The 24,213-nt window shown below is 39.4% G+C and overlaps 2 protein-coding genes across 9 annotated transcripts in view; one reads left to right on the top strand and one right to left on the bottom strand.

Moving 5' to 3' along the window:
* Nucleotides 1–3,725: 3,725 nt before the first annotated feature.
* Nucleotides 3,726–13,153, bottom strand: OXGR1 (oxoglutarate receptor 1). Of its 2 annotated transcripts, none has more exons than XM_065533404.1 (2): nucleotides 13,080–13,153; nucleotides 3,726–5,789 (listed from the first exon to the last, which is right to left on the bottom strand). In XM_065533404.1, exon 2 carries the CDS (start codon nucleotides 5,771–5,773, stop codon nucleotides 4,760–4,762), a length of 1,014 nt encoding a protein of 337 aa, XP_065389476.1. In that variant the 5' UTR covers nucleotides 5,774–5,789; nucleotides 13,080–13,153; the 3' UTR covers nucleotides 3,726–4,759. The 2 variants fall into 2 exon arrangements, with proteins under 2 accessions (XP_065389476.1, XP_045232750.1); XM_045376815.2 differs by having other exon boundaries at nucleotides 3,726–5,846.
* MBNL2 (muscleblind like splicing regulator 2) overlaps nucleotides 12,984–24,213 on the top strand; it is a 397,414-nt gene continuing 386,184 nt past the window's right edge. For all 7 annotated transcript variants that reach the window (XM_074021290.1, XM_065533403.1, XM_074021292.1 and 4 more), the window contains exon 1: nucleotides 12,984–20,819. The gene's annotated coding sequence lies outside the window, so the exon portion shown is untranslated. The remainder of the gene's footprint in view (nucleotides 20,820–24,213) is intronic.

Genomic DNA, 24,213 nt, shown 5'->3' on the forward strand with positions numbered 1-24,213 from the left:
TGTCTATAAAATATGTAAATGCAAATGTATATAATGTATTTATATTTAGACACAAATATGTGTGTGTGTGTGTATATATATATGTATATAAAATAAACTCTAAGCATCAGTAACAAAGGCAAATCAGAGATAAACTGCAATGTACCAAACTGTAACCTAGTCTCAGCCTAGTCCAGTTTCTATTTACAATTTAAAGAAATACATTCCCAAGTCTATTTTCGTGGCAGAAGAAAAGGTAAGCCTATCAGAGGATCCTCTTTGATCTTTCCATATGCAATTCCTGTTATTCAATAAAAAATTAATAGACATGTAAGAAGATAGGATCACATGACCAATAGACATGAAAGAAATGACAGACAATAGAAGCAGACCCAAAGGTAATTCAGATATTGGAAGGACAGATAAAAACTTTAAAGTAACTATGATTATTCAGTTCTGGAAAATATAGAAGGAGGTAGACAAAAGAGATTGAAAGACAACCAAACTCACTGAAATGGTAGAATTAATAAAAAGAACCACATATACTTCCATAAATGAAAAAACATAATCTCTGAGATTAAGAATTCAATGGATGGGTTTAATGGCAAATTGTATGTGTACAAGGTAGGATTAATGAAATGAAATAGACTGATGGAAAATATTTATACAGAAGCATAGACAGAAAATAGAATTTAAAAAACAGATCATTGCATATTAAAATTTGATTTCTTCCTGAGAACTCAATAATAGAAAGAACTCTCAAGCTTCAAGTGCTTTTTATGTTACCTGCCTTATATTGTTTGATAACATTTGAGCTCACTGTAAAATATCAGATAGATAATATGGAAGGATGTTGCTGGTTAGAATTTAAGAATAAAATTAGAGCAAGAGTGAAGGTTTTGCCTCGAGTGCTACATGGCCTTGTAGTTAATCAGTGTTTTATTCCGGTTTTTGTTTTTTGTTTTTTTTTTTTTTTTCTGAGCTTTCTGGAGGAAAATTTAAATGTCTTGCATGACCCAAGAGGGTACACAAAGACACTACGGTGGGTTTGGAGGAGAAGCACAGCAACAGTAAGGCAATTTCCTCTGTTAGTCTCCTTCCTCAAGGGCGCTGCTCCAATTCTGTAGCTCGTAAGCTTGGCTGTTAACCGCAAAATGTTAAGAAGAACAAAAACTTGGCCCATATTGAAAGGAAATCCTGTCAAAATTTCCATCAACCCTTATGGTCTCAGTGAGGAAGTACTAGGAGGCAGCTTCCACATCCCTTTTCATTGCTTCCTTTACCTTGCCAAAATAGAAAGAGTAACTAGATTCATGGGTCAGAACTATGTTAAGAATGAAGGGTACAAAATGTTGATGGATCAAAGATCTTTCTAGAAAAAACTATAACTAATAAAAGCAGAGGAATGTTAGAATTTTATAAGTAACCTAGTGGATCAAAATAGAAATGAGCAACTGAAAACATTAAACATAAAGCTATGAAGGCGGAGGAAGATGGCGAACTTATGATAGAAGGATCAGAGTAATACGTTCTGAAAGCCCTGCTCAATTGCGAAGCATAGGACAGTCAGACACAAAGCACCCCTCCCCAAGGTGAATTAGTGTTCCTATAAAAAGAAAAGAAAGAAGAAATGAAGGAGGGAGGGGTGAGAAGGAGGAAGAAAGGAATGAAAGAAAACAGGGAAGGGAAGGGAAGGAAAAGTGGAGAAGGAAATAACAATCTGTATCTAATCTAACCTCTAGCTTTACCTTCCAAATTACTGCAAATATGCAGGTTGGAGGAACGTGATAAGTAACAAAATGGAATTAAAACAGCCAGACCTGCAATGTGAAAAATTCTACAGGACAAATGACTTGACTTGATTTCTTCAGCAAATAAATGGCAATTAATAAAGAAAAGGGGAGCTCTTATAGATTAAAATTAATTTAAGAGTCTTATCAACTAAATGCAATGCATGGAGCTTCCTCTGATCCTGATTTGGAAAAAAAAAACTGTATAAACATACTTTGGGGAAAAACAGGGGTAATGAAACATGGATTAGTATTACATAATATTGAGGAATCAGTTATTATTTTGTTTTGGTTTTGTATGTTTTGAAAGAAATCTGTGTTGAAGCATTGATAGGTAAAACTGTATCTTGTCTAGAATTTGCTTTTAAATATTTTAAATATTTTAAATTTATTTTAAATATTTTAAATATTTTAAATATTTAAATTTAAATATTTTAAATATTTCACATCTAGCAAAAAAGATGTGAGATGAGAGAGATAAAACCTGAAGAGTGGGATGTTGGCTATTGATGAAATTAATGCATGGGTCATTTGGTTCCTTTTTAAATTTTGTGACTATTTGAACATGTCCACAATAAAGAGTTACAAATAACGCAAGAGATTACCGTGTCTCAGAAGTTTGGAACAGGTTTTTCTGGCTTCCCCATATGCAGGTGCAGTGAGCCTGACTTGCACTTTCGGTTCTCACCCAGCAAGCAGACCTGAGTAGCTCTGCCCTGGTGGATGCAGTCAGAGCTCTGCTTTTTTGTTCTCATTCTGTCTTTCTCTGCCTAGGCCTGGTTGTATGCAGCGAGGTCACACAGGTCCCACTGTAGCCTGGGAAATATCATCAATCCCTTTTTTTGGCCTCAGTTCAAAACTGCCTCCTTCAGCACAAATAACCCAGAACTCTTAACTTTGTAAAATAAAACTGACCCTTTGAATTAAATTTAGCTTGGATCTCTGTGATTCTGCTCTATCAGCAGTACCCTAGAGGGCAGACTGTTATCTGCACCCAACCCACAGCTGTAGGAAGAAGATTAGGTAACAGAACGACAGAAAAACTTAATCAAGGGGGAGGCATTTTTCAGATAATGGAAAATTATGCATGCTCCCAAGCTAAGGTCAATTATCCAGGGTAATAAAAATGTTAAAAATGTGAGAAAGTGAAATTAAGTGTTGGAGCAAGGTCCCTAAAAGAGCAAAATAAAGACCAGAGATACAGTGAAAGAATTTCTGCCAGAAGGATGATTTGTTTTTCTATACGTTGGTAGGAAGAAGGTAAAAAATAAAAGAAACTACAGAGATGAGTTGAGAAAGACATGAAGGAGGTTGAAGTGGCTTTTCTCTGGTGGGTGAACTCTTTGGAATAAGAAGGAATAAAGATGGGAAGAGAAAGGAAAGGAGTTTGTGCCCAAGGCTAGAATAATGACCCCAGTGGAATACGGGCAAGTCTGTCTGCACTTTAGCAATAGTCCAGGGGCTGGACTAGACATCAGGAAAAAGAAAAAGAGCTAGCAGTTCCAGGTGGACCTCTGAATGTTTCTCGATGCTAATACAGCCAGCGCAGATGAACAAGTTGGGGTCCTCTAGTGAAATAGCTTATTCCACATGTTATAGAAAGGCTCAGAAGAAGATGGCTCAGAACGTAGGGGTTGCAGAAAGCACCATTGTCCAGAAAAGTTCATGTTCAGATCCATCGGCTTCTTCTTCTTTCCCTCAATTTGCTCTGAAGAGATTCCTGATGAACATCCTCACTGAAGTCTAAGTCAGATGTCATGTCCTAGAAGAACTGGAACATCAGGAAGAATTTCTATGGTACTCTTTCCTCTGTGTAAGTCAACTATTTCAGCCTTATTCTATAATATTATTGATTCTTAACTTCTTTTTGTTCCTAACCATAAAGAAAATAAGTTTCATGTAAATATAATAGTGATAAAACTGCATTTTCACAGAAAAATATGACCAAACAGCCTATTACATAATTATAAATAAGTTTATTAATTGTCCCAACATGTTTATGAGGGTTTTAAATATCCAGACCAGGTATTTTCTCAAATATTTATACTTACTGATAATTAAGCACACATACAATTCAAAAATATATTTAGCTATTACATAGACATATGTTCATTGTAGTCATAAAAGAACAAGAAATCTAAAGAGAATTAGTGTTTCCTGGAATATTTTCCCACAAAAATCAAAACAGTGTTAGATATGATTGAACACCCAATACATACATGATATTTGAAAGTGACTTCTGTCCTCAAAAGTTTTCCTTCCTTCCCCAGGACATATTAATAACGATGAATACGATTTGATAATTTTTATAAATTCAATAAAAACTTTTTAACAAAAATAAAGACATAATACTCCAAATATCTTGCAGGTACTAATTTCAGCTATTTGCATGGACGTCCTTGAGTTATTTCAAGGGTATCTTACTGGCTTGCAAGTAATATACAGAACTGGCTAAACCCAGTTTTATAATCTCAAAGTTAAGCTTGAAGGAAACAAATTGTAGAGCTATAAGATGTAAAAAATAAATATTAAGAAAGATACAAGTAGTGATTTGAATTATCTAATGGTTCAATACAAACAGGTCTGGAGTGAAGAGGAGCATGAAATGATGAGTGAAAAGATTGGTTTTCTCCTATCTTGGCACTAATTTACTGAGCAATCTAGGGCAAGGGTATGAAATTGGTTTCCATGTATATATAATAAGTTGGTGGGAACAGATGTTCTCTAAGATGCCTCTGAGTTGCAATAGCTTGTAATACTATGTCTGAACACTTTGCTGATACGCATGCATCCAATTCTTTATCTCCCCAATGGAGGAGCTCAATAAAGGGATTGCAAAGAACTAGAAGCTCTGCTCTGGCTTTGGTACGTGATTACTTGAATACACAGTATTTACCAGGCGTTCCATTGAGGGAGACATCCTGAACGTCTTAGGAGTGCTAGGTAAAGTATCAGCAAGTATTTATTTTTGGTTAAGTAAATGAAGTATTTCAAGGGTTGTTTGAGTAACTGATTTTCTTTGCTTGCTCAAGGTTCCCGCTTACTTTACATCTCACTATTGAGCACACAGTCTGCTGAAAGTTGTCGCTGACCACCACATACAGTAACAGGTTACCAAAGGTGTTCAGAGCGGCTAATGGTCTAGAAACGATGTAAGCTTCGTGGATCTGATTCTCAATGGAACAGCTGATCGAAAGCAGGCGAGATTCGATCCGAATGACCCTCAAGATATGGAAGGGTAAAAAACATACGTAAAATACGAGGAGTAGCAGAATGGTTAGCCTTCGAGCTTTCTGCTTAAGGCAGCTGTGGGTTTGCAGTCCATGGGTCAGAGTGTGAATAATCGTGGTATAGCAAAGTGTCACTATCACCAAGGGGAGGCAGAAAGTGGTTGCAGTCAAAATTAGGTTGTACCACTTAATAGTAGTGAGTTCATCCGAACTGGTGAGGTCGAGACAGGCTGATCTGTTGGTCCTGGTGGTTGATGTGATCAAGAAGGTCATAGGAATGACAGCTACCAGTGAAATGATCCACACCACAGCACAGGCTACAACTGCACATCGAGTTTTGTGAATGGAAAAGCAGCTCATTGGGTGAATGATCACACAGTAGCGGAAGATGCTGAAACAGGTGAGGAAGAGGATGCTGCTATACAGGTTGAAATGGAAGCTGAAGCGGATAAACTTACACATGAAATCTCCAAAGATCCAGTTTTCACCACTGGCATAGTAGTGAATCAGAAAAGGGAGGCTGGTCAGATACAGCAGATCTGTGCAGGCCAGGTTCAGCATAATGATGGTGCTGCTCTTCCAAGGTCGCATTTTGAAAATGTAAGTGGATATCGCTACTGCGTTCCCTGGAAATCCCACGAGGAAGATAATGCCGTAAATAACAGGGAGGTAGTACATCTTGAGGGGGATGTTTTCATCAGTGCAATTTCCAAAAGCAGCTGCATAATCGGGGAAATCAGAAGCATTTGCTAAATAGTCTAGTGGCTCATTCATGGTTGCCTCCTTTCATCTTGCAAGAAAACAAGAGAGTTCAGTTTGGCAATACGAATCAAATGGAAGTAACTCGCTGATAAAGGAAAACAGAAAACATTAATGGTAGGGTAATAAAAACAAGGATCTACTTTTAAATGAAAATTGTTCTAACATCCTAAATTTGCCACTTCTCTCTCTTTAATCTCAAAAGAGACCCTGTGGAGAAGAAATTGAATTTCCAAGAAAATGACTGTGAGGCGAGTTACTAAATGCATCTAATAAAAATATAAAAGTTAAATTATCGTGAGAATTAAAATGAAGGACTGGGAGAAAAAAGCCACATGTAACTTTGGAAAACAACTTGGCAAGGTCGCCATTTGGGGAAGCTATAGGGTATCGCCATTAGAGACTTAACAATAGGACCTACTATTAACCAAGAGTGGTGCATGCCACCATCACTTCACTTCTACATGTCACAAAATACTGAAAAGTGTTTCTTATTACCTCTATTTTACAGGAGACTAAGACTGAGAAATGTTTTGCAGCTCATCTCCGGTAACACATCTAGGGGCTTAGCTGGGATCCACACTCGTGTTTGTCTGACTCAAAAGGCATTCCCTTTCTATATTACCTCTCTGTGCTGTCTCTCAATTTGTATTTTGTTGATTTTCATCAGGATTGCCATAAATAATGGAGGGAACAAGTGTGAAGACAGGAAAATGCTGAATACCGTAAATTTTAAAAATATAGATTGCACACATTGCAACATTGTATTTGTGGTAGATTTAATTGCACATTTCCACTCTTCCAATTCCCTTTAATAGCTAACATAATTTGTTTGTGCAGGGGAGTGTGTGTTGGGGTGGATGGGGTGGGATCTGTGGTATAATGCAACCGTTAAGAGCCTGAGCCCTGAAGCCAGATGGCCAGATTTTGATGCTCAGATTAGCCATTTAGTAGCATGTTCCTAAGCAAGTTGATTAAGCTCTCTAGGGCTGGAAGGAGTGCAATTTTAACTTCCTTCTTCTTGCTTATTAGTGTTTTTAAATTTTGATGGTGAATTTTTGCAATGAGGAAAGTACATACATCTAGAAGAGTTACAATTAGCTTATTATTTGGATGTAAATAGCTGTTGGTGAAATGCATCCAAGTCCACATTTCTGGAGCATCCACTCTGTATTGGGTCCTCTGTCAAGTCCTAGAGATACAAGCTGAATAACATACACAGATGCATAAGCCACTGTCACAGTCTACTGGGGAAGTGGACTTGGCAAATTATTTTAACAAAATATAAACCCGCCTCATGAAGCTGTCAATAGTATGTTAAAAATAGGAAGAAAAACACTTGGCACACTACTGGGCACGTAAGAAAAGCTTAAAAAATATTAGGTGATTGTTAGTTGTTAAGTCATTTGATGTATGAATGGTCTAAGACTACTGAGATCACAAGGGAAAGAGGAAACATCAGAGTCTGCCACCATTATTACTATTATCTGATACTAAATCTATATTATCCAGTATTTCCTGAGAGGAGTACAGAGATATATTTCAAACTAACCCAACTTGACAAATCCTAAATTAGCAGAATCAGTCCTTGTTGACTGCCCTGAGTATATTCTTCCAGATCCCACTTAGTCCAGGAGGCCTGGGGGAGTTGTAAGGAACTCAGCATGGTTATGGGATATTGGGAGATGAAGTTGGGAAGGAAAAATGGGGATTAATAAAAAATAATAGTGCCTTCTGTGTACAAAGCACTACTGTAAGTGTCTTACATATTTGCATCTATTTAATCCTCACAATAAATGGTGAGGTAGTGCTGTGATCATCCCCATTGAACAGAAGAGGAAACTGAGGCACAGAGGAGGCAGTGATGTGCTCAAGGTCAAACTGCTAGTTAGGGGTGAGCCAGGATATGACTGGGGCAATCTTTTTGCAGGACTGGGCTGCATCTCACAATGAGTGGGCAAGAGGGAAATCTGAAGTGCCTGTAATCACAAAGACCAGTTGGCACATTACCTCTCAGTGCTGCCTCTTAATGTGTATTTTGTTGATTTTCATCAGGATTACTCTAAATAACAGAGGGAACAACAAGTGTGAAGACAGGAAAAGGCTGAATATCTCGAAAAGCTCAATAAATCAAACACTGTAGAGTTGTCCCTTGGTATCTGAAGTGAATTGGTTCCCAGATCCCCAAGGATACCAAAATCTGCAGATGCTCACGTCACTGATATAAAAATAGAATGGTATGGTATTTACTCGTAATCTATGCCCATCCTCCTGTAAATCATCTCTAGATTTCTTATAATACCTAATGCAACATAGATGTTATATAAATAGTTTTTATACTGTATTGTTTAGGGAATAATGACAAGAACAAAAAGTCTGTACATGTTTATTACAGACATATTTTTTTAAGGTATTTTTAATCCATGGATGGTTGAATCCACAAGTGTAGAACTCACATATATGGAGGGCCAACTGTAATTGTGTGAACCAGGGCTAAATTGTCAATAAAAATAGTGCCTACTTTCCTTGGATTGAGAGAGGATTAGATGATTTTTTAATGATTTCAACTTTTATTTTAGATTCAAGGGGTACATGTGCAGGTTTCTTAGTTGCATCTATTAAACGGTGCTGAGGTTTGGGGGCTTGACTAATCCTGTCACCCAGATACTAAACGAAGTGTTTAAAAGGGTGCCTGAATCATGTTAAGTGCTACATCAGAATCTGCCACCATTGTAACTATTAGCTGATACTAAATTGACTCTATCCAGCATTTCATGAGAGGAGTGCAGAGGTATATTTCAAACTAGCCCAACTTAACAAATCCTAAATTAGCAGAATCATTCCCTGTTGACTGCTCTTGAGTATACTCTTCCAGATCTCACTTAGTCCAGGTGCAGATCAGAATGCATTTACAGGTTTGCTACTTTTATTCTGTATGAACTGGGGAAAGAATAGCCCAGGGACATGGAACTTGCCTCTGGCCAGCTGTTAGGATCCTCAATGGGAGAGGCTGGTGCTCCCTGGGACCATGTATTACCCATCAAAAGTGAATGCTTCTCCCCTTGCCAAGTTAATTGACTCTAGTTAAAAGTGCTATTCATGGAACTATCATCTACACAGCACTGGAGGTCATAGGAGTCAGGGACTGCTGACCAGTGAGAGCACTCTGAAGCCAGGCAACCACAGTGGATGGTTTCTCCCTTGGCAGAACGTCTTAAATGGACCCATGCATAAGGAGCAGGAAGTCACTTAAACTTGAAAGAACATGGTCACAGCCAAGGTCCCAGAAGCAGCACGTCCCAAAGACAGTTCTTAGATTACGTCAAGAGGCCACTAAGTAGCTAATGCTGTTTCTGGAGCAAAGAAGTAAAGATAGTTTTAGTAACGCCCAAAATAATTCTCCGGAGTTATTTCATTCTAATTGGGATTTGCCTTAACAGAGAAGCGAGAGGAAGAGAAGGGGAGGGAATTCAAGTCCAAGCTGCTTATTTGTCAGCTCCTTGAAAGCAAAACACAAGTCACCTCGTACCCCAGGTGCTGGTACATGGAAGGTGTGCAGTAAATATTCACATTTGCTGAATGCATTAAAGAACAATCAGTAACATCAGCAAAACGTATGTGGTACTGAAGGGCTAGTGAAGTGGCAACTATCATTCTTAAAAAAAGCTTGGTTCTTAGGCCAGGCACAGTGGCTCAAGCCTGTAACCTCAGCACTTTGGGAGGCTCAGGCAGGCGAATTGCCCAAGGTCAGGAATTCGAGACCTGCCTGGCCAGCATGGCAAAACCCCGTCTCTATTAAAAATACAAAAAAAGTAGCTGGATGTGGTGGCCTGCGCCTATAGTCCCAGCTCCTTGGGAGGCTGAGGCATGAGAGTCGCTTGAACCTGAGAGGCGTAGGTTGCAGTAAGCCGAGATTGCACCACTGTACTACAGCCTGAGTCACAGAGCAAGACTCTGTCTTTAAAAAAAAAAAAAAAAAGCTTGGGTCTTTGATGACTTTTAAAATAAGAAGCAAAATTACAATTCCTGTCATTGCCAAATAAACCCTTAGCCATGTTATGGAGACCATTTTGAACAATAATTCTATCAGGAAAAGATGGGTTATAGGTAGAAACAACTGCCTTATTGTTCTGAAAAATAATAGTTCAATTTAGGATTGAATGAAGACTGACTAGCCAATTGTAAGGGTGGAGGGGTTGGCTAGGAAACCTAATCTCTGTTCCATAAAACCTCATAAAAGTATAGTCTGAGTTTACAAAATATATGTGAAGTCAAGAACAGCACACAAAGAACCAGTCTGGGCTGTGAGCAGGTGGGATGAAGCTGTTTGTTTCCTCCCTAGCCTCAGGGTCCAGTACAATCACTGCCACAACTCAGAACACCAGATGGTCCACAAACAAATCATTTCAACTCAAAGGACATTAAAGACAAACGTGGCACAATCCTGGGTATAATCCCTTCTCTTGCTACAACAGTAGTTCTCAAACGTGAGGAGGTTACAAATCACTTGAAACCAATGGGTTCTTTGCAAGCAAGAAATAATGATATATTCAGCTTCAGCATAACCAAAAATATAAGTGTGAACTAAACTGGGTTCAGCAGGAATAAAAGCCAGCATCAAAGGTTGGAATAAACTTGTGAAGAAAAAGCTTATAATTTTAGTACAACCACTATGGAGAATAGGTCGGAGATTCCTCAGCAAACTAAAAACTGAGCTACCATATGATCCAGCATTTCCACTGCTGGGTATATACCCAAAAGAAAGGAAATCAGTATATCAAAGAGATATCTGCACTCCCATGTTTGTTGCAGCCCTGTTCACAATAGCCAAGATTTGGAAGCAACCTAAGTGTCCATCCACAGATGAATGGATAAAGAAAATGTGGCATTTATACACAGTGGAGTACTTTTCAGCCATAAAAAAGAATGAGATCCTGCCATTTGCAACATCATGGATAGAACTGGAGGTAATTATGGGAAGTGAAAAAAGCCAGGCATGGAAAGACAAACATTGCATGTTCTCACTCATTCGTGGGATCTAAAAATCAAAACAACTGAACTCATGAGCATAGCGAGTAGACGGATGGTTACCAGAAGCTGGGAAGAGTAGTGGGGGACTGCTGGAGGGGATGGCTAATGTGTAAAAAAAAAAAAATGGTAGAAAGAACAATACCTACTATTTGATAGCCCAATGGGGTGACCATAGTCAATAATAACTTAATTGCACATTTTTAAATAACTTAAAGAGTGTAAGTGGATTGTTTGTATTAATAACACAAAGGATGCATGCTCGAGTGGATGGATACCCCACTCTCTATGATGTGCTTATTTCACATTGCATGCCTGTATCAAAACATCTCATGTACCCCATAATTATATATACCTGCTATGTACCCACAAAAATTAAGAAATAAAACATTGTTAAGAAAAAGCTTACAATTTTAGCCTTTTTTTTCTCTGAAATTGGAAAGTTGCTGTGATTGTTTGAGGCTAGTTACAGGATGTTAATGTTTGGGTAACACACCGTTTGTGGACTGCTATCCTGATGCCAGCACACCTAGGAACCTCACAGATTGGGATTCCAAGATTCTGCGGGTAAGGAAGGCAGGATCAGAAATGCTATCTAGGTAAGTGGCAGCAGATACTACTTCACCTCCACAGAGTACTCCTGCCCATTTGGTGGCAACAAGGAAGGTGGGATTAATGATGAAAGGTGATTTTCCTAAGGTGCCTGTTGGTTTTGCAGATTAGTTTTGTTGAGTAAGTTAAGCTCCTTATCCAACAATACCTGTATCTCTCTCAGCTCTCCTCCCTCTCCCCCAGACTCCCTGGGTTTTTCTGGTTCTGCTCCCATGCTGAGGTCACAGTTGGTTCTTTCCTCCTTTTCCCAAGATGCCAATGGACCAGGGAGGTGCACAGTCGGAACACTTCATCTGTCACCTTCTCTCCAGAGTCCTTAGAAGCTCCGAAGTTGGGGTCACTTTGGGTTGTCAAAAAGAAACTTAAGTAGACCTTCCATTCACAAAGACTTACTTCGATTTCCCAGTCTACATGTTTGAAACCTAGTTGTACTTCATACTGGTGGGAAACAGACCAATTCTTAACACAGGTGAATTTGTGACTGGGTGAGTGCTGTCCTCCCCTGTCTCTGCAGGAATCTTTCTCCCCAACCCTTCTGGGAGCCTCAAGGCTCTTCCCTCAGTCCCTACTTTATTGTTTTTTGTTCACTTGTGTTGTTGTTGTTGTTGTTGTTTTGGAGACAAAGTCTTGCTCTGTCACCCAGATTGGAGTGCAGTGGCCGTGATCTTGGCTCACTTCAACCTCCGCCTCCTGGGTTCAAAGGATCCTCCTGCCTCAGTCTCCAAGTAGTTGGGATTACAGGCCCGTGCCACCACGTCTGGCTAATTTTTTTGTATTTGTGTAGAGACAGAGTTTCACCATGTTGGCCAGGCTGGTCTCAAACTACTGACCTCAGGTGATCCACCTGCCCCGGCCTCCCAAAGTGCTGGGATTACAGATGTGAGCCACCGCACCCGGCCAATCCCCGATTCTTTAAATAAGAATCTGCAACTCAGTTTCCCTGAAGACTATTAAGAGGTCATGTTGATGCAGCTCAAAGATATGGTTTTGCCTATTTAATCTCAGGGAGAAACAAATACAATATCTGAAAGCTCGCTTCAGAAAAATGCATGCATGGACACGTAAATATTATACATACGATTTAGAGGTTTAGAGACCATTACAAGCTAGTTCACGAATCCATAGCAACAAAACAAAAAAACAAGACAGAGAAGAAAGACATTTCACGGGAAACATTTTCCTTGCTTGTTGGGGGTCGGGGTGGGGCAGTGTCTTTGGTCGTTTCCAACACCATACAGTCCACCACGATGCAGGGTGAGCTTTGAGAACATTCAGCGCGGCGGTGATCAATGGAATGGGGGATTAACTCTGTTTGTCTCCTAAGCGCTCTCCCTGCCCACCTCCCAGACCCCTCGCTAGGGTGTGAAAAAAAGTTATGAGATGAAATCAGCAATCCCTAACTGCCCCCAGTTCTCTCCAAGTCAAATGTCTTCTCGCCCTGGGCTTTTTGTTCCGCAAAATGAACCTCTGCCTCCCGCCACCAGATCTGGGGTGCTCCTGCTGCCTCCAAAGAAGAAGGGGGCGCTGCTCCGTCTGCCCCTGCCTGCTGCGGGGACGTGCGGGGACGCTCCTTCCCATGCTCCTCAGGCACCTTGCGGCTCCGCTCCCAGGTCAGCGCAGGGTCCCCCACACCCACTCCCTCCGACCCGTGGGCCCCGCTCCCCGATCGCGCGCGACTCACCTGGCAGCCCCGGCGCGCGGACGTGCGCCCCGCGCGCCTGTGCAGCCTGGCTGGGCCCGGACCGCAGACCTGACGGGGGGAGGCTGCGCACCGCCCCGCCCCTCCCACCCCTCCGAGGCCCAGCGAGCAAGTGAGTGTTCCCGGGTCCTGGCCCGGGGCAGCCTGGCCGGCAGCATCCCGCCTTGCCCACTTCCCAGTGGACACAGGGACAGCGGCTTCCACTCCCGGGACCTCTGGACATCCTCTGTCCCGGTTTGGCGGGAAACTGACCCCGGAGAAAGTGTTTGCAGAGGTTCCAAAAAACCAGCCGGGCGGGAGGGTTGTTGCCCCGGGAGGGTTGTGGCCGCCTTGTCTGGGTCCAGAAATATTACCACTCTCCTACAGCCCAGTGCCTCTTTTTTTTTTTTTTTTTTTTTTTTTTTTTTTTTTTCCTTTTGAGACGGAGTCTCGCTCTGTCGCCCAGGCGTCCAGAGCCTCTTATTTAGCGTGGGATGCAGGCGACTTACTGAAGCGTTGTCATTTTCCTGTATTCAATTACAACCCTGCCCTCCAGCGCTTAGCGAAGTGGTTTAAAAATAGTTTATATCTTAAAAAGCTATCTTAAAAATAGTTTCTATCCCTGCGAAGAGCGTCTGTATCTCCAGATCTAGGGCGTAGGTAGCCTTCTTGCTGCATAACTTAGGAATCGCCTTTTCTCTTCTCTGAACCTCAGCCACATCGTCCAATATACTAGGGCCCCCCCGAACCGCTGAACTTCAAGATCTCTTCCAGCATCAAAGAGGAGTTCACTGTATTAGCGAATGGGGGTGCTTGGAGAATGCCCCTCTACACTCTTCCATGGACTGACATTGAATGTCTCTTCTGCACTTCCATGTTGATGGGCATCAAACACCTTGTATAGCCCATCCTCTGGGAATGCCAGCCAGCAGGAGCAAGAATGTTAGGCTAGGTGTCCCACCAGGGCCCAGGTGGAAAGATTCCGCCCTGGCTAATGGTTGGGATAGCCCTAGGTAGGCATTTTTATTATCATGCTTATCATTTTGATTATTTGAGTTCCAGCCTCTCCAGGAAAATATTTTGCATTAGGAGAAAAAAAGTTCTCTAATTTTACTACGTTTAATCGTTTTTTCAATTCTTCATTTGGAAATATTTGATCCTGTTTTGTTCCCACCTATTCATTCATCAGACATTTGCTGTTTGATTATTCTGTGTCAAGAACTAAGGAAATATTGAAGAATAATACATAACCTTTGCTTCCAGGAGCTCATGTCTTATAGGAAAATAAGAAATAAATGTAAAACATGATGAGGGCTTGCCACTTGTAAGTAAGGGTGGCGGGAGGGCACATAACCCAAATGAAGGCTTTCTGAAGTAAAAGACATCCCAGTGTTTTTCCATGGGGAGCAGGATTTCCAGCTAAAGAGGAAATGACTTAAAGAGGTTATTTTAAAAACAAGTACTGGGTCCTAGAACTCTAGACATGGAAGGGACATTTAAACATATCCAGTCCTGTGAAGTTAAAATTGTGCAGGTGCTATGGAAAAAAAAGTATAATGGTTCCTCTAAAAATTAAAAATAGAATTACGACACAAGCCAGCAATTCTGCTTCTTGGAATATACCCTAAAGAATTGAAAGGTGAGACTCAAACAGATACTTGTACACCCATGTTCATAGCAGCATTATTCACAATAGCCAAAATGTGGATGGCAGCCCAAGTGCCTATCAATGGGTGAAGAAAATGTGATGTATACATTCCATGGAACATTATTCAGTTTTAAAAATGAAGGAAATTCTGACACATACTGCAACATGGAGGAACCCTGAGGAGATTACGCTAAACAAAAGAAGCTAGCCACAAAAGGACAAATACTGTGTGATTCTACTTATATGAGGTGCCTGAGTTGTCAAAGTTATGGAGACATAAATTAGAATAATGGTTGCCGGGAGTTGTGGGGAGAGGGAATGAGGAGCTGTTGTTTAATGAGTATGAAATTCAATTTTGGGAAATGAAAGAGTTCTGTAGATGGGTGGTAGGGTGGTTGCATAACAATATTGTTGCACAGTGATAATGCCACTGAACTACACTTCAGTATGGTTAAGATAGTACATTTTGTTTTATGTGTATTTTACTATAATTTTTTAAACTGATGTTTTAAAAAATTCAGTCCTATGTATTCACTTTTCAAAGGAGGACACAGAATTAGAGTGGTCCAAATGACAAGCCCAGGGTCAGAGCCATAGAGGTCTGTGTAAAACCAATGTGCCAAGCCCTCTGTTCTTACTACTACATTCTAGGGGTGGCTAGGTGACTTGATTGAAACCATTGCTTTCTCAGACAACAATGTACTACAATCCAATACTCTAAATTGGCTCCATCAACAAGATGATTATTATGAATGAATTGTGTCTTGTATCTTTTAATGTTTACCTTTAAACTTTACGTCTTACCACAACTCAAATTCTTTCTCTACATAATAGTGATTTGCAGGAAAAAAAAATACTAACCAATAAAGATCCTGTCCCTATGTAAAGGGAATAATATATATCTTTAAAGCAACTTGCATTAGAAAGTGATGTCACTATTTTAGACTGTACATTAAACTTCAAATTTAGGACCTTGAGGTTGTCTTTTAACAACCCTAAATCAAAGACTTATATGAGGGTAAAATTCAACTCCTATTTAAAATTGGTCTCTTGCCCAGATTCAGAAATGCACTGTCTTCCTTAAAATGAAAACCAAATAGAACAAGATTCTAGCATTTAAATTTATAACTACTTAAGCAGCACAGGTGTCACCTGTGTGATGCGCTGCAATTGTTCATGTAAAGCAGGAAATGGGATTTATCATCATGATAATCAAGAAACTCAAAACTTCTCTAACTAGGAAGCACTGACATCTTAAAGCCTACTGTGCCAAAAAGCCCCGCGGAACTCTGCATAGAAGGCAGAGTTAGTATTACAGCATTCTCCAAAGAGCCATTAATGGTTTACTTGGGGGTTAGCTGGGCTAAAATATTAGAAATTATCTTGGTTCTTATTCAGAGTTTTATTTAGAAAGGAACACATAGTTGGTGACAACATGGACCACTCCGTTTCCTGATTGGAGCCTCTGTCCAATCAGTTGAGCATCGTCATACTCAACTTCAGATGATCATGCTTCCAGATAGTATTCCAACCAATGATTGACCTTATCATTCCCAACCATGTATGGCCTTGTTTGACTTTTTTATAACTTTGGCCACAATTTGATATGTTTGGTATAATAGCAGTATTCTCATGAGATGAATTGTCTTGGTTTTTGAAAAATGGTTAACTTATTTTCTAGTGCCTTCAGAATGAATTGCTCAGTTAAGATGTACTGATTAAATAAAGCAATCTGTGTGATCTATACTCTGTTAGGCAACGAATTCAGATACTGTGATGCTTTCCAGATTCTGATAATATTTCTTTGGCGAGAAGGGTGACATTATGGTATAGTGGAGTGAGACAGTACTAGAAGTTTGAGGCCTGGATTTTAGTTTTGAAAGCAACTCATTTAGCTGGAAAAGAAATTTCATTTCCAGGCATTTTTTAGTCCATCTAGAAAAAGCAGAGTCGGATAGATCACTTCGTAAGGCCAAATCTAGATTAAAGGGATCTTAATTATGGAAATTTAGAAGGGTAAAGCTTTGTTTCTTCAAAAAAATAAGTATGATATTGTTGTGCCAATGTGAGCCACCTGCTATGCTTCGACATGAACATCACTTCATGATCTTTAAATGTTATTAAAATAGAACAGTCTTTGTGGACAGTTCTTTAAAAAAAAAGGACTCTTCTGGGGCAGAAAGGACTCTTTCTGTTGAGAAAGAGATTGGTTAGTGTGTCCTTCCTTAGATCCAATCCCAGTATAATTTGGGAGATGCTGTTAGGATCTTCTAAAGGTGGTTAAAGAGCCAGGCAGTTAATAGATCTAGATAGGAGGCACAGCTAAGAGATGGGATTGCCATTCTGCTCAGGAAGCATTATAGTGTGAAGTGTGTTGACCCATGGAAGCAGAAAGAGGTGGAAATTGGAGACTAAAGGAAGTGTTAGAAGAGGATTATAAAAAAGCCAAAGAATAGAGAAAACCATCCTTCAGAAATGGAGCTCTTTGCTTCTGCTGGTGCAAGTGTCCCTGCGTGAACTATCCTTCTTATCCCACCTCTCTGATTTGTACCTTATAATTTACTTCAGGTTTAATAAGGTACTCTGTGAGTATATTTTCCAAGAAATACATTTTTTCTAACTTGAATACTTGCTGTACTTGTATTTTGTACCATACAATATAACATTGATTCATTTTTAAACTGCTTAATGATTTTTAAAATGGCAATAGTTTTATAAACTTGAGTCTTGCCCATTCAACAAGATTGTCTGCATCTTGAGAGAGCAGTTTATAGTCTCCTCTTTGGATAGTACGCAGCGCATTAAATAGGTACAAAATAAGCAATAACGATTGCCTATAGTTACTAGGTAATTATTACTAGAACTATAAATCTGATTCCTCATTTGACCTTAATTAATATAAGTTCTTCAGATTTTTGTTTCTAGTTGAGAATAAGCTGTCTCCCACTGGCCTCTTCCAATCAATTGAGCTTCTGAAAAAAATATGGGGAAAGAGTGGTCAAGAATTAAACAGAATGAGGCAGGGTGCAGGTGGCTCGCACCTGTAATCACAGTGCTTTCTGAGGCTAAGATGGGAGGATTGCTTAAGGCCAGGAGTTCAAGACCAGTCTGGGCAACATAATGAGGCCCTGTCTCTACAAAAGATAAAAATTAAAAAAAAAAAAAAAAACCTAGCTGGGCATGGTGGCACGTCCTAGCTACTTGAGAGGCGGGGGCGAGAGGATTGCCTCAGCCCAGGAGTATGGAGACTGCAGTGAGCCATGATTATGCACTGCACTCCAGCCTGGATGACAGAGTGAGACCCTGTCTCAGAAGAAAAAAAAGAAAACTAAGCTGAAAAGATTGTTAGGAAATCACTGGTAACATAAAAACTATTTCGGTGGTAGTAGGGGCCAAAGCTTGTTTGTGCAATAGGTTGAACAGCAAAATAGGAGGTTACAAATTGCTGGAAATTATGGAAAGAAAGAAATATGGATGTAGCTTAAAGGGTGACATACTTAAAAGAAGGGGTTTTTAATTTATTCTTTCTTTAGGATAGAGGAAACCTAAGCATTAGTGTAGAGTGAGGGAAATAAAAAAGTCAATGGAAAGATTGAAGAAGGATGACTGAAGGACAATGGACATAAAATATTTGGGAGGTATGACTCCATGAGCAATAAGCAGGTGTTTGGATCCTGGTTCCTGCTTTTACAAGCTGTAAAACCTCCCTCTGTAACCATCATCTTGTTTATTCCAAAAAGCATGATTGATGCAAGTCTAAACAAAATAATATATGAAAATCATTAGCATACAGCAAGCATTCATGAAATAATCACTATTATTAGGTCAGGAACACAAATGAAAGGGGAAAGGTCAGCAGTTCCTCAGAGATGGGAAAGAAAGATGGGGGAAGATCTGCATGAAGTCGAAGTGGAATTCCATTACCTCTGAGGCTAATCCAGAGATTCTCAACCTTGGCAACATACTAGAATCAACTGAGGGGCTTTTAAAAATACCTATGCTTAGATCTCACCCTAGATCAATTAAATAAGAAATTCTGAAGGTTTTAGTATTGTTTTTTGTTTGATTGTTTTGTTTTGTTTTGTTTTTGAGGTAGAGTCTGTCGCCCAGGCTAGAGTGCAGTGGTTCAATCTCCGCTCACTGCAATCTCCACCTCCTGGTTTCAAGCGATTCTCCTGCCTCAGCTTAACGAGTAGCTGGGATTACAAGTACCTGCCACCACACCTGGCTAATTTTTGTATCTTTAGTAGAGACAAGGTTTTGCCATGTTGGCCAGGCTGGTCTCGAACTCCTGACCTCAAGTGATTCGCCTGCCTTGGCCTCCCAAAGTGCTGGGATCGCAGGCGTGACTACCGTGCCTGGCTAAGTACTGATGTTTTTAAAGGGCACTACGTTATCATAATATACAGTTGAAGGTGAAAAAGATTAGAATGGATTTTGATTCTCAAATTTGATGGCACATTATAAATACTTCAAAAATTTTAAATAATAATGATGTCAAACGTGAATGCATCTCAAAAGCATTATGTTTAGTAAAAGAAGCCAGTAGCCAGGGAAACCACTTCCATGATTCCATCTTGATTCCATCAAAATCAGGCAAAAAGTAATCTAAGAGGATAAAAATTAGAATAGTAGCTACTTTTTGGAGGAGAGGGAGGTTGACCGGAAAGGGCAAGAGGAAACATTCTAAGTTGATATAAGTGTCCTATATCTTGATTACAGCATTGGTTACTCAGATGAATACGTGTGTCAAAACTCATTGAACTATATGCTTACTATCTGTGCATTTACTGTATGTAATTATACCTTGATTAAAAAATAACTCCAAAAAAAGATTTGACTTAATTAGTATGAGAAGTGGGTTGTGTATTGGGATTTCTATGAGCCTCCCAGGTTGTTGTAACATAAAGGAACCACTTTATGGTTTGAAAACCACTGAGCTCAGTCATCTGCTGACATTGACTGAGATGAGGGTAAAGAAGGAACCACGAGAAAACTGATAAAGACTTGAAATTAGAAAGTGGGGTTGAATAGATACAATCTTGTTTCTCAGGATGTGATTACAGATTATCTACATCAGAGAACCTTATGGAGCTTGAAAAAAAATATGAAATCTTGGGACCCACACCAGATCTATTGATACATATTCTGGGAGGGAAACCCAGGGATTTGCATAAAAATACATTTCCCCCAGGTGATTCTCACACTCTAAAATTAGGGCATTTCCTGAATAGAGACCAGCTGAGGATGAAAACGAAGCATTTCAATGATAAGAAGATAATTCAATGGAGGCAATTTGAGAGCAGGTGAGGGCAGCTCTAACTTGGAGCAGAGACAGTATTTGGAAAACCAACGACAACCAGGACAGGTGGAGCTGAGGAGATAATTTACAGCTATAATGGGAAAACACAAGAAGACTGAGAAATCAAAGGAAAGAAAAGGGATAATGCAGTGAGGAAGCAGTATGGCGTCTGCGGGTTACTCCATGGCCCAGTCATCATCTTAGGATGTATTTTTTGGGCAGTAGCCAGTGCTTCCAAGAGATAATTACTCTGAAACGAACCAAAACTAAATGGCAGAATTGACAATTTTCACAAGAATCATCAGCAAAATGTTTCATTTCGAAAAGAAATGCAGCATACATTTGAGATACACCTTCAACAAATGTAGGTGTTTGTAAGAAGGAATTTCGGGAAAAAGAGCCTGTGCAAAAATATAGTGGCTGAGAACTGAAGACATAGGTAATAGCATAAGGCCCAAATTTCCTGAAATACTGTTTTTTGTTTTGTTTTGTTTTGTTTTAAAGTAAATCAAGGAGAGCAGGAAGGACGGTTAAGTCCTAAAAAGTGAAATGGGAGCATATTGTAGAGAAACTATACCCTCTCTAAACCTAAAAAGAATAAGTGTCCTGAATCCTCCAGCTTGCAAGGCAATGATATCTGCCAACTTGAGGGAGCTTAGAAGCTAATCCCTCCACGTTGAGCCTCTGATGAGAAACCAGCCCTGGACAATATCTTGATTGCAGTCTGATGAGCTCCTGAATAGACGACCAGCTGAGCTGTGCTCGGACTTCTAACCCTGGACTCGCAGAAACTGTAAGATTATAAATGTGTATTGTTTGAAGCCACGAAGTTTGTGATAATTGTGATCAAATTACACAGGCCGTGTAATTTGATACCATTGGAAGTGTTTAAGTAGGGAAGTGTAATAAAAGCTGTCAGCACCTTCTTGTCCACTAGTTTTTCAGTTGGGCAGTATTTAATTCAAATATCAGCAAGGTTCTACTAAGAAAAAAATTTCTAGAAAACTATTTGAAGAAAGAAACCTAACTGTTGTCATTACCTTAAAGATTAATCTTTCACATGTTTGATAGTATTTATATGTTGGGTTATATTAATTATATATTATTTTTTGTTTATTTGTTCAAGTTTTCAACTTCTGGGGTTTACTTGTGTGGTTAAAGTTCCATTTCCTTTTTTTTAAATTTTGGACCTTTGAAATTATAAAAAGAGCTTTGGATGGGAATCACATGGTTCCTTAAACTATCTTCTGGTTTTTTGAAAGATAAATAGATTCAAGGGCCAGTGCCAAGTCCATTGCCAGCATAAGGAAGCTTTGCTATACCAGCATATGACATAAACACTCTTTCCCTTCAACTCTAAGATCATGAAGAAACCCCATTCCATCCATGCACATATTCAGACTCCCACTATGGTAAAACTATCCCCACATTCTCTCCATTGCCAAGGTACCCATAATGCAACTTGCGATTTTTTGAGCCCCGTGTGGCATTACTAATGACCAGTATAGGATGGTTAAGGTGGATGGGAATGGTAGAAAATTGTTCCAGCACTGCCGTCAACTCCTGTAGCCCTACCTTGCTCTATCACTGTGTGAACACAACATTAATCACACGCTCTGACAAAAGTTCAGAGCTTCACATTCTTCAGTGCTGAAACGATGATTGTATTTTCCATAGCAGCCGATGCCAGTTTCATTAACTTCACCTAACATTTAAAAAATAATTTGTTGACAGAGATTCTTTTCCTACCTCTATTAGAATTTCTCCTCTTTCATTCGATTCTTTAGAGAATATTAAGTCATCATGAGCTGCTGAAATTTGTTTCCATGCCCTGCTAATCTTATGTCACCTTTCCCTTTCAGCAACCGTGATTGAGTACTATCATCTTATTTTCTTTGTCATGCTTCTGCCTTTGAATTAAAACACCTTAGAAATACACATAATAGGCTCTGGGATTTCTTTATTGTAGCATTTTCAGTTTCTTCCTTTTGACCTTTTCTATTGCTTTCATGATTAATTTTTTTCTAGGGCTCTGTTGACACAACAGGCCACTGTACTAACCTATTAACTTTTGAAAAATCACGGTTGAAATCTGATTTGAGTAAGAAACCCAAAATAGTTTTCAACTAGCCTGAGTTTTACGAACAATAAGCCAGACAAGTTTATCTCTATGATGGACAGGGTCTGGATGTGGAGGAGTTGGTGTGAATAAGAGGAGGGTGAAATGGAATGTGAGGCAGCTAAGATGTAAAGATAGCATCCTTTGAATCTTAGAGTGGCTCATCTTAGTCATCACTTTTGGAAAAAATAAAATCATAAGTGACTTAGTTTTAGTAGCTATTTATTCCTGTCTTTGAATTTTCATAGACAGTCCTCAGGGTCTAGTCTTTTCTGCTTTGTGCACTGATACATGATTGTTAGTTAAAATTATTAAGCTGTTCATTGTTACTTCCTTCCTAATTATAGCAGATTGATATTTCATTAAGTTGAAAAAAAATGTTAATCCTCTTTAATTATAAATCCTGCCTTAATCCAAATTGTGGGTTTAACTGTGTCCAAACCTTTGTTAAATTCTTACAACTATCTGTCTAGTGATAATTGGAAAGACAATGTATGCTTCATTGGGTTAATCTAGGTTTTCAGAGAGAGTGACTCACTCATCTCTACTCTGTCTTCAAAGGTGGTTTATTCCTAGCCTTTGCAAACCTCCCTAACCCTCTTCTCCATGTCAAAGGAGACTGATCACTTATCCTGTGGTTTTAGAAGTCCTTTGAAACTTTATATCTGAGCTTTCTGTTTTATTTTACATTTAACTAAAGGCAAATAAGGTCATTATGATCTCAAAGTTACATTCTTTGAAGAAACACATCCGTATTTTGTTATTTTATTACATATTTATTTGAAAAGAAAAATATTCTCACTCTGTTCTTTCATGACTTCTTCACATTAACCTGATTTTTTTTTTTTTTTTTTTTTTTTTTTTTTTTTTTTTTTTTTTTTTGTCTCTGTGATTATAACCCAGTGATTCCCATTTGGGTGGATAGTGGTGAGTTTGAGAATGTGTAAAGACAGTGTAGAGATGGAAGTGCTGCAAGACTTTCCTCCTGAAAACCAACCTTCCAGACCAATTATGATAAAAGAACAGCTCAAGGGAAGCCTTGTTTTTTTAATCATGTTCTGTACCCAGTGGCCTCGGGCTTCGGTCACTGTCCTGTTCGAGGAGCTGAGCCCTAGGACAGTGTTCTCTCTGGTCATTATTACCTGGAGTGTTCACTTAACACAGTTCTTTCCACCATAGGCCTACGCACTTACTTAGACCTTGAGCAGGGCTAGCTATATCATTCACAGGTCTTAGTGTTGAAAATTTGAGGATCTTAGTTTAAAAAGCAGGAGAAAAGTTCCTTTAAAGGTGTTAAAATAAAACTTTTCTTTTTTTCCCCAGTCTTTCTCTTGACCTGTCATAGTGGGGGTTTTTATTTGGTAGTTAATATCATTCTAAGTTAAAGAAAAATTAAAATTTTAAGGTATTTGCATGAAATGTACTGTTTATATAGCACAATGCCAGTTTTAAATGCAAATACAAGAGCATTTAACTAGTATGAAGCATCTTCAGATGACACAAGTTGACTTTCAAAACTCACACATGTATGTGTATTCTGTTTTTACCAGATTAACGGAAACACTTTCACTTTTTCATATACACATACTCTAACAACGCTGTCTCTCTCTTTTGTTTACTGATGAGTCAGGAAAGACTGAAAGAAAGATGAATTATGGATTGCTCTATCCTTCCCTAATTCTGTGTCATTGTTGTCAGTATAAGCCATTGGTTTATTCAAGGAAGTAACACAAGACAAGAGGGGACAGAGTTTTTTGCACATTAATGTTTCTTAGGATGCCCTTACCTTCTTTCTGCATGTTAGGCAAGTGTTGGTTCAGACAGAAAGCATGACCTATGGGGACTGTCAATGCCCCTTTTACCCAGGTGTAGACCTAACACACTCACCCAGCACTTGGTTTAAGTATCGCTGAACTCCGTGGCCTTGTGGGTCCACCAGAATTATCTGTTCGTTGGGCATTGTGAATGCTATTTGTAAACAGGGCTGCAAGGAATGATGATGAACATGCATATTACACATAACTCCTCTGTCACTCACATGCTCCATTGTCCCATCACATTTCACTTA

Source organism: Macaca fascicularis, chromosome 17 (genome assembly GCF_037993035.2).
Source record: "Macaca fascicularis isolate 582-1 chromosome 17, T2T-MFA8v1.1".
NCBI lineage: Eukaryota > Metazoa > Chordata > Mammalia > Primates > Cercopithecidae > Macaca > Macaca fascicularis.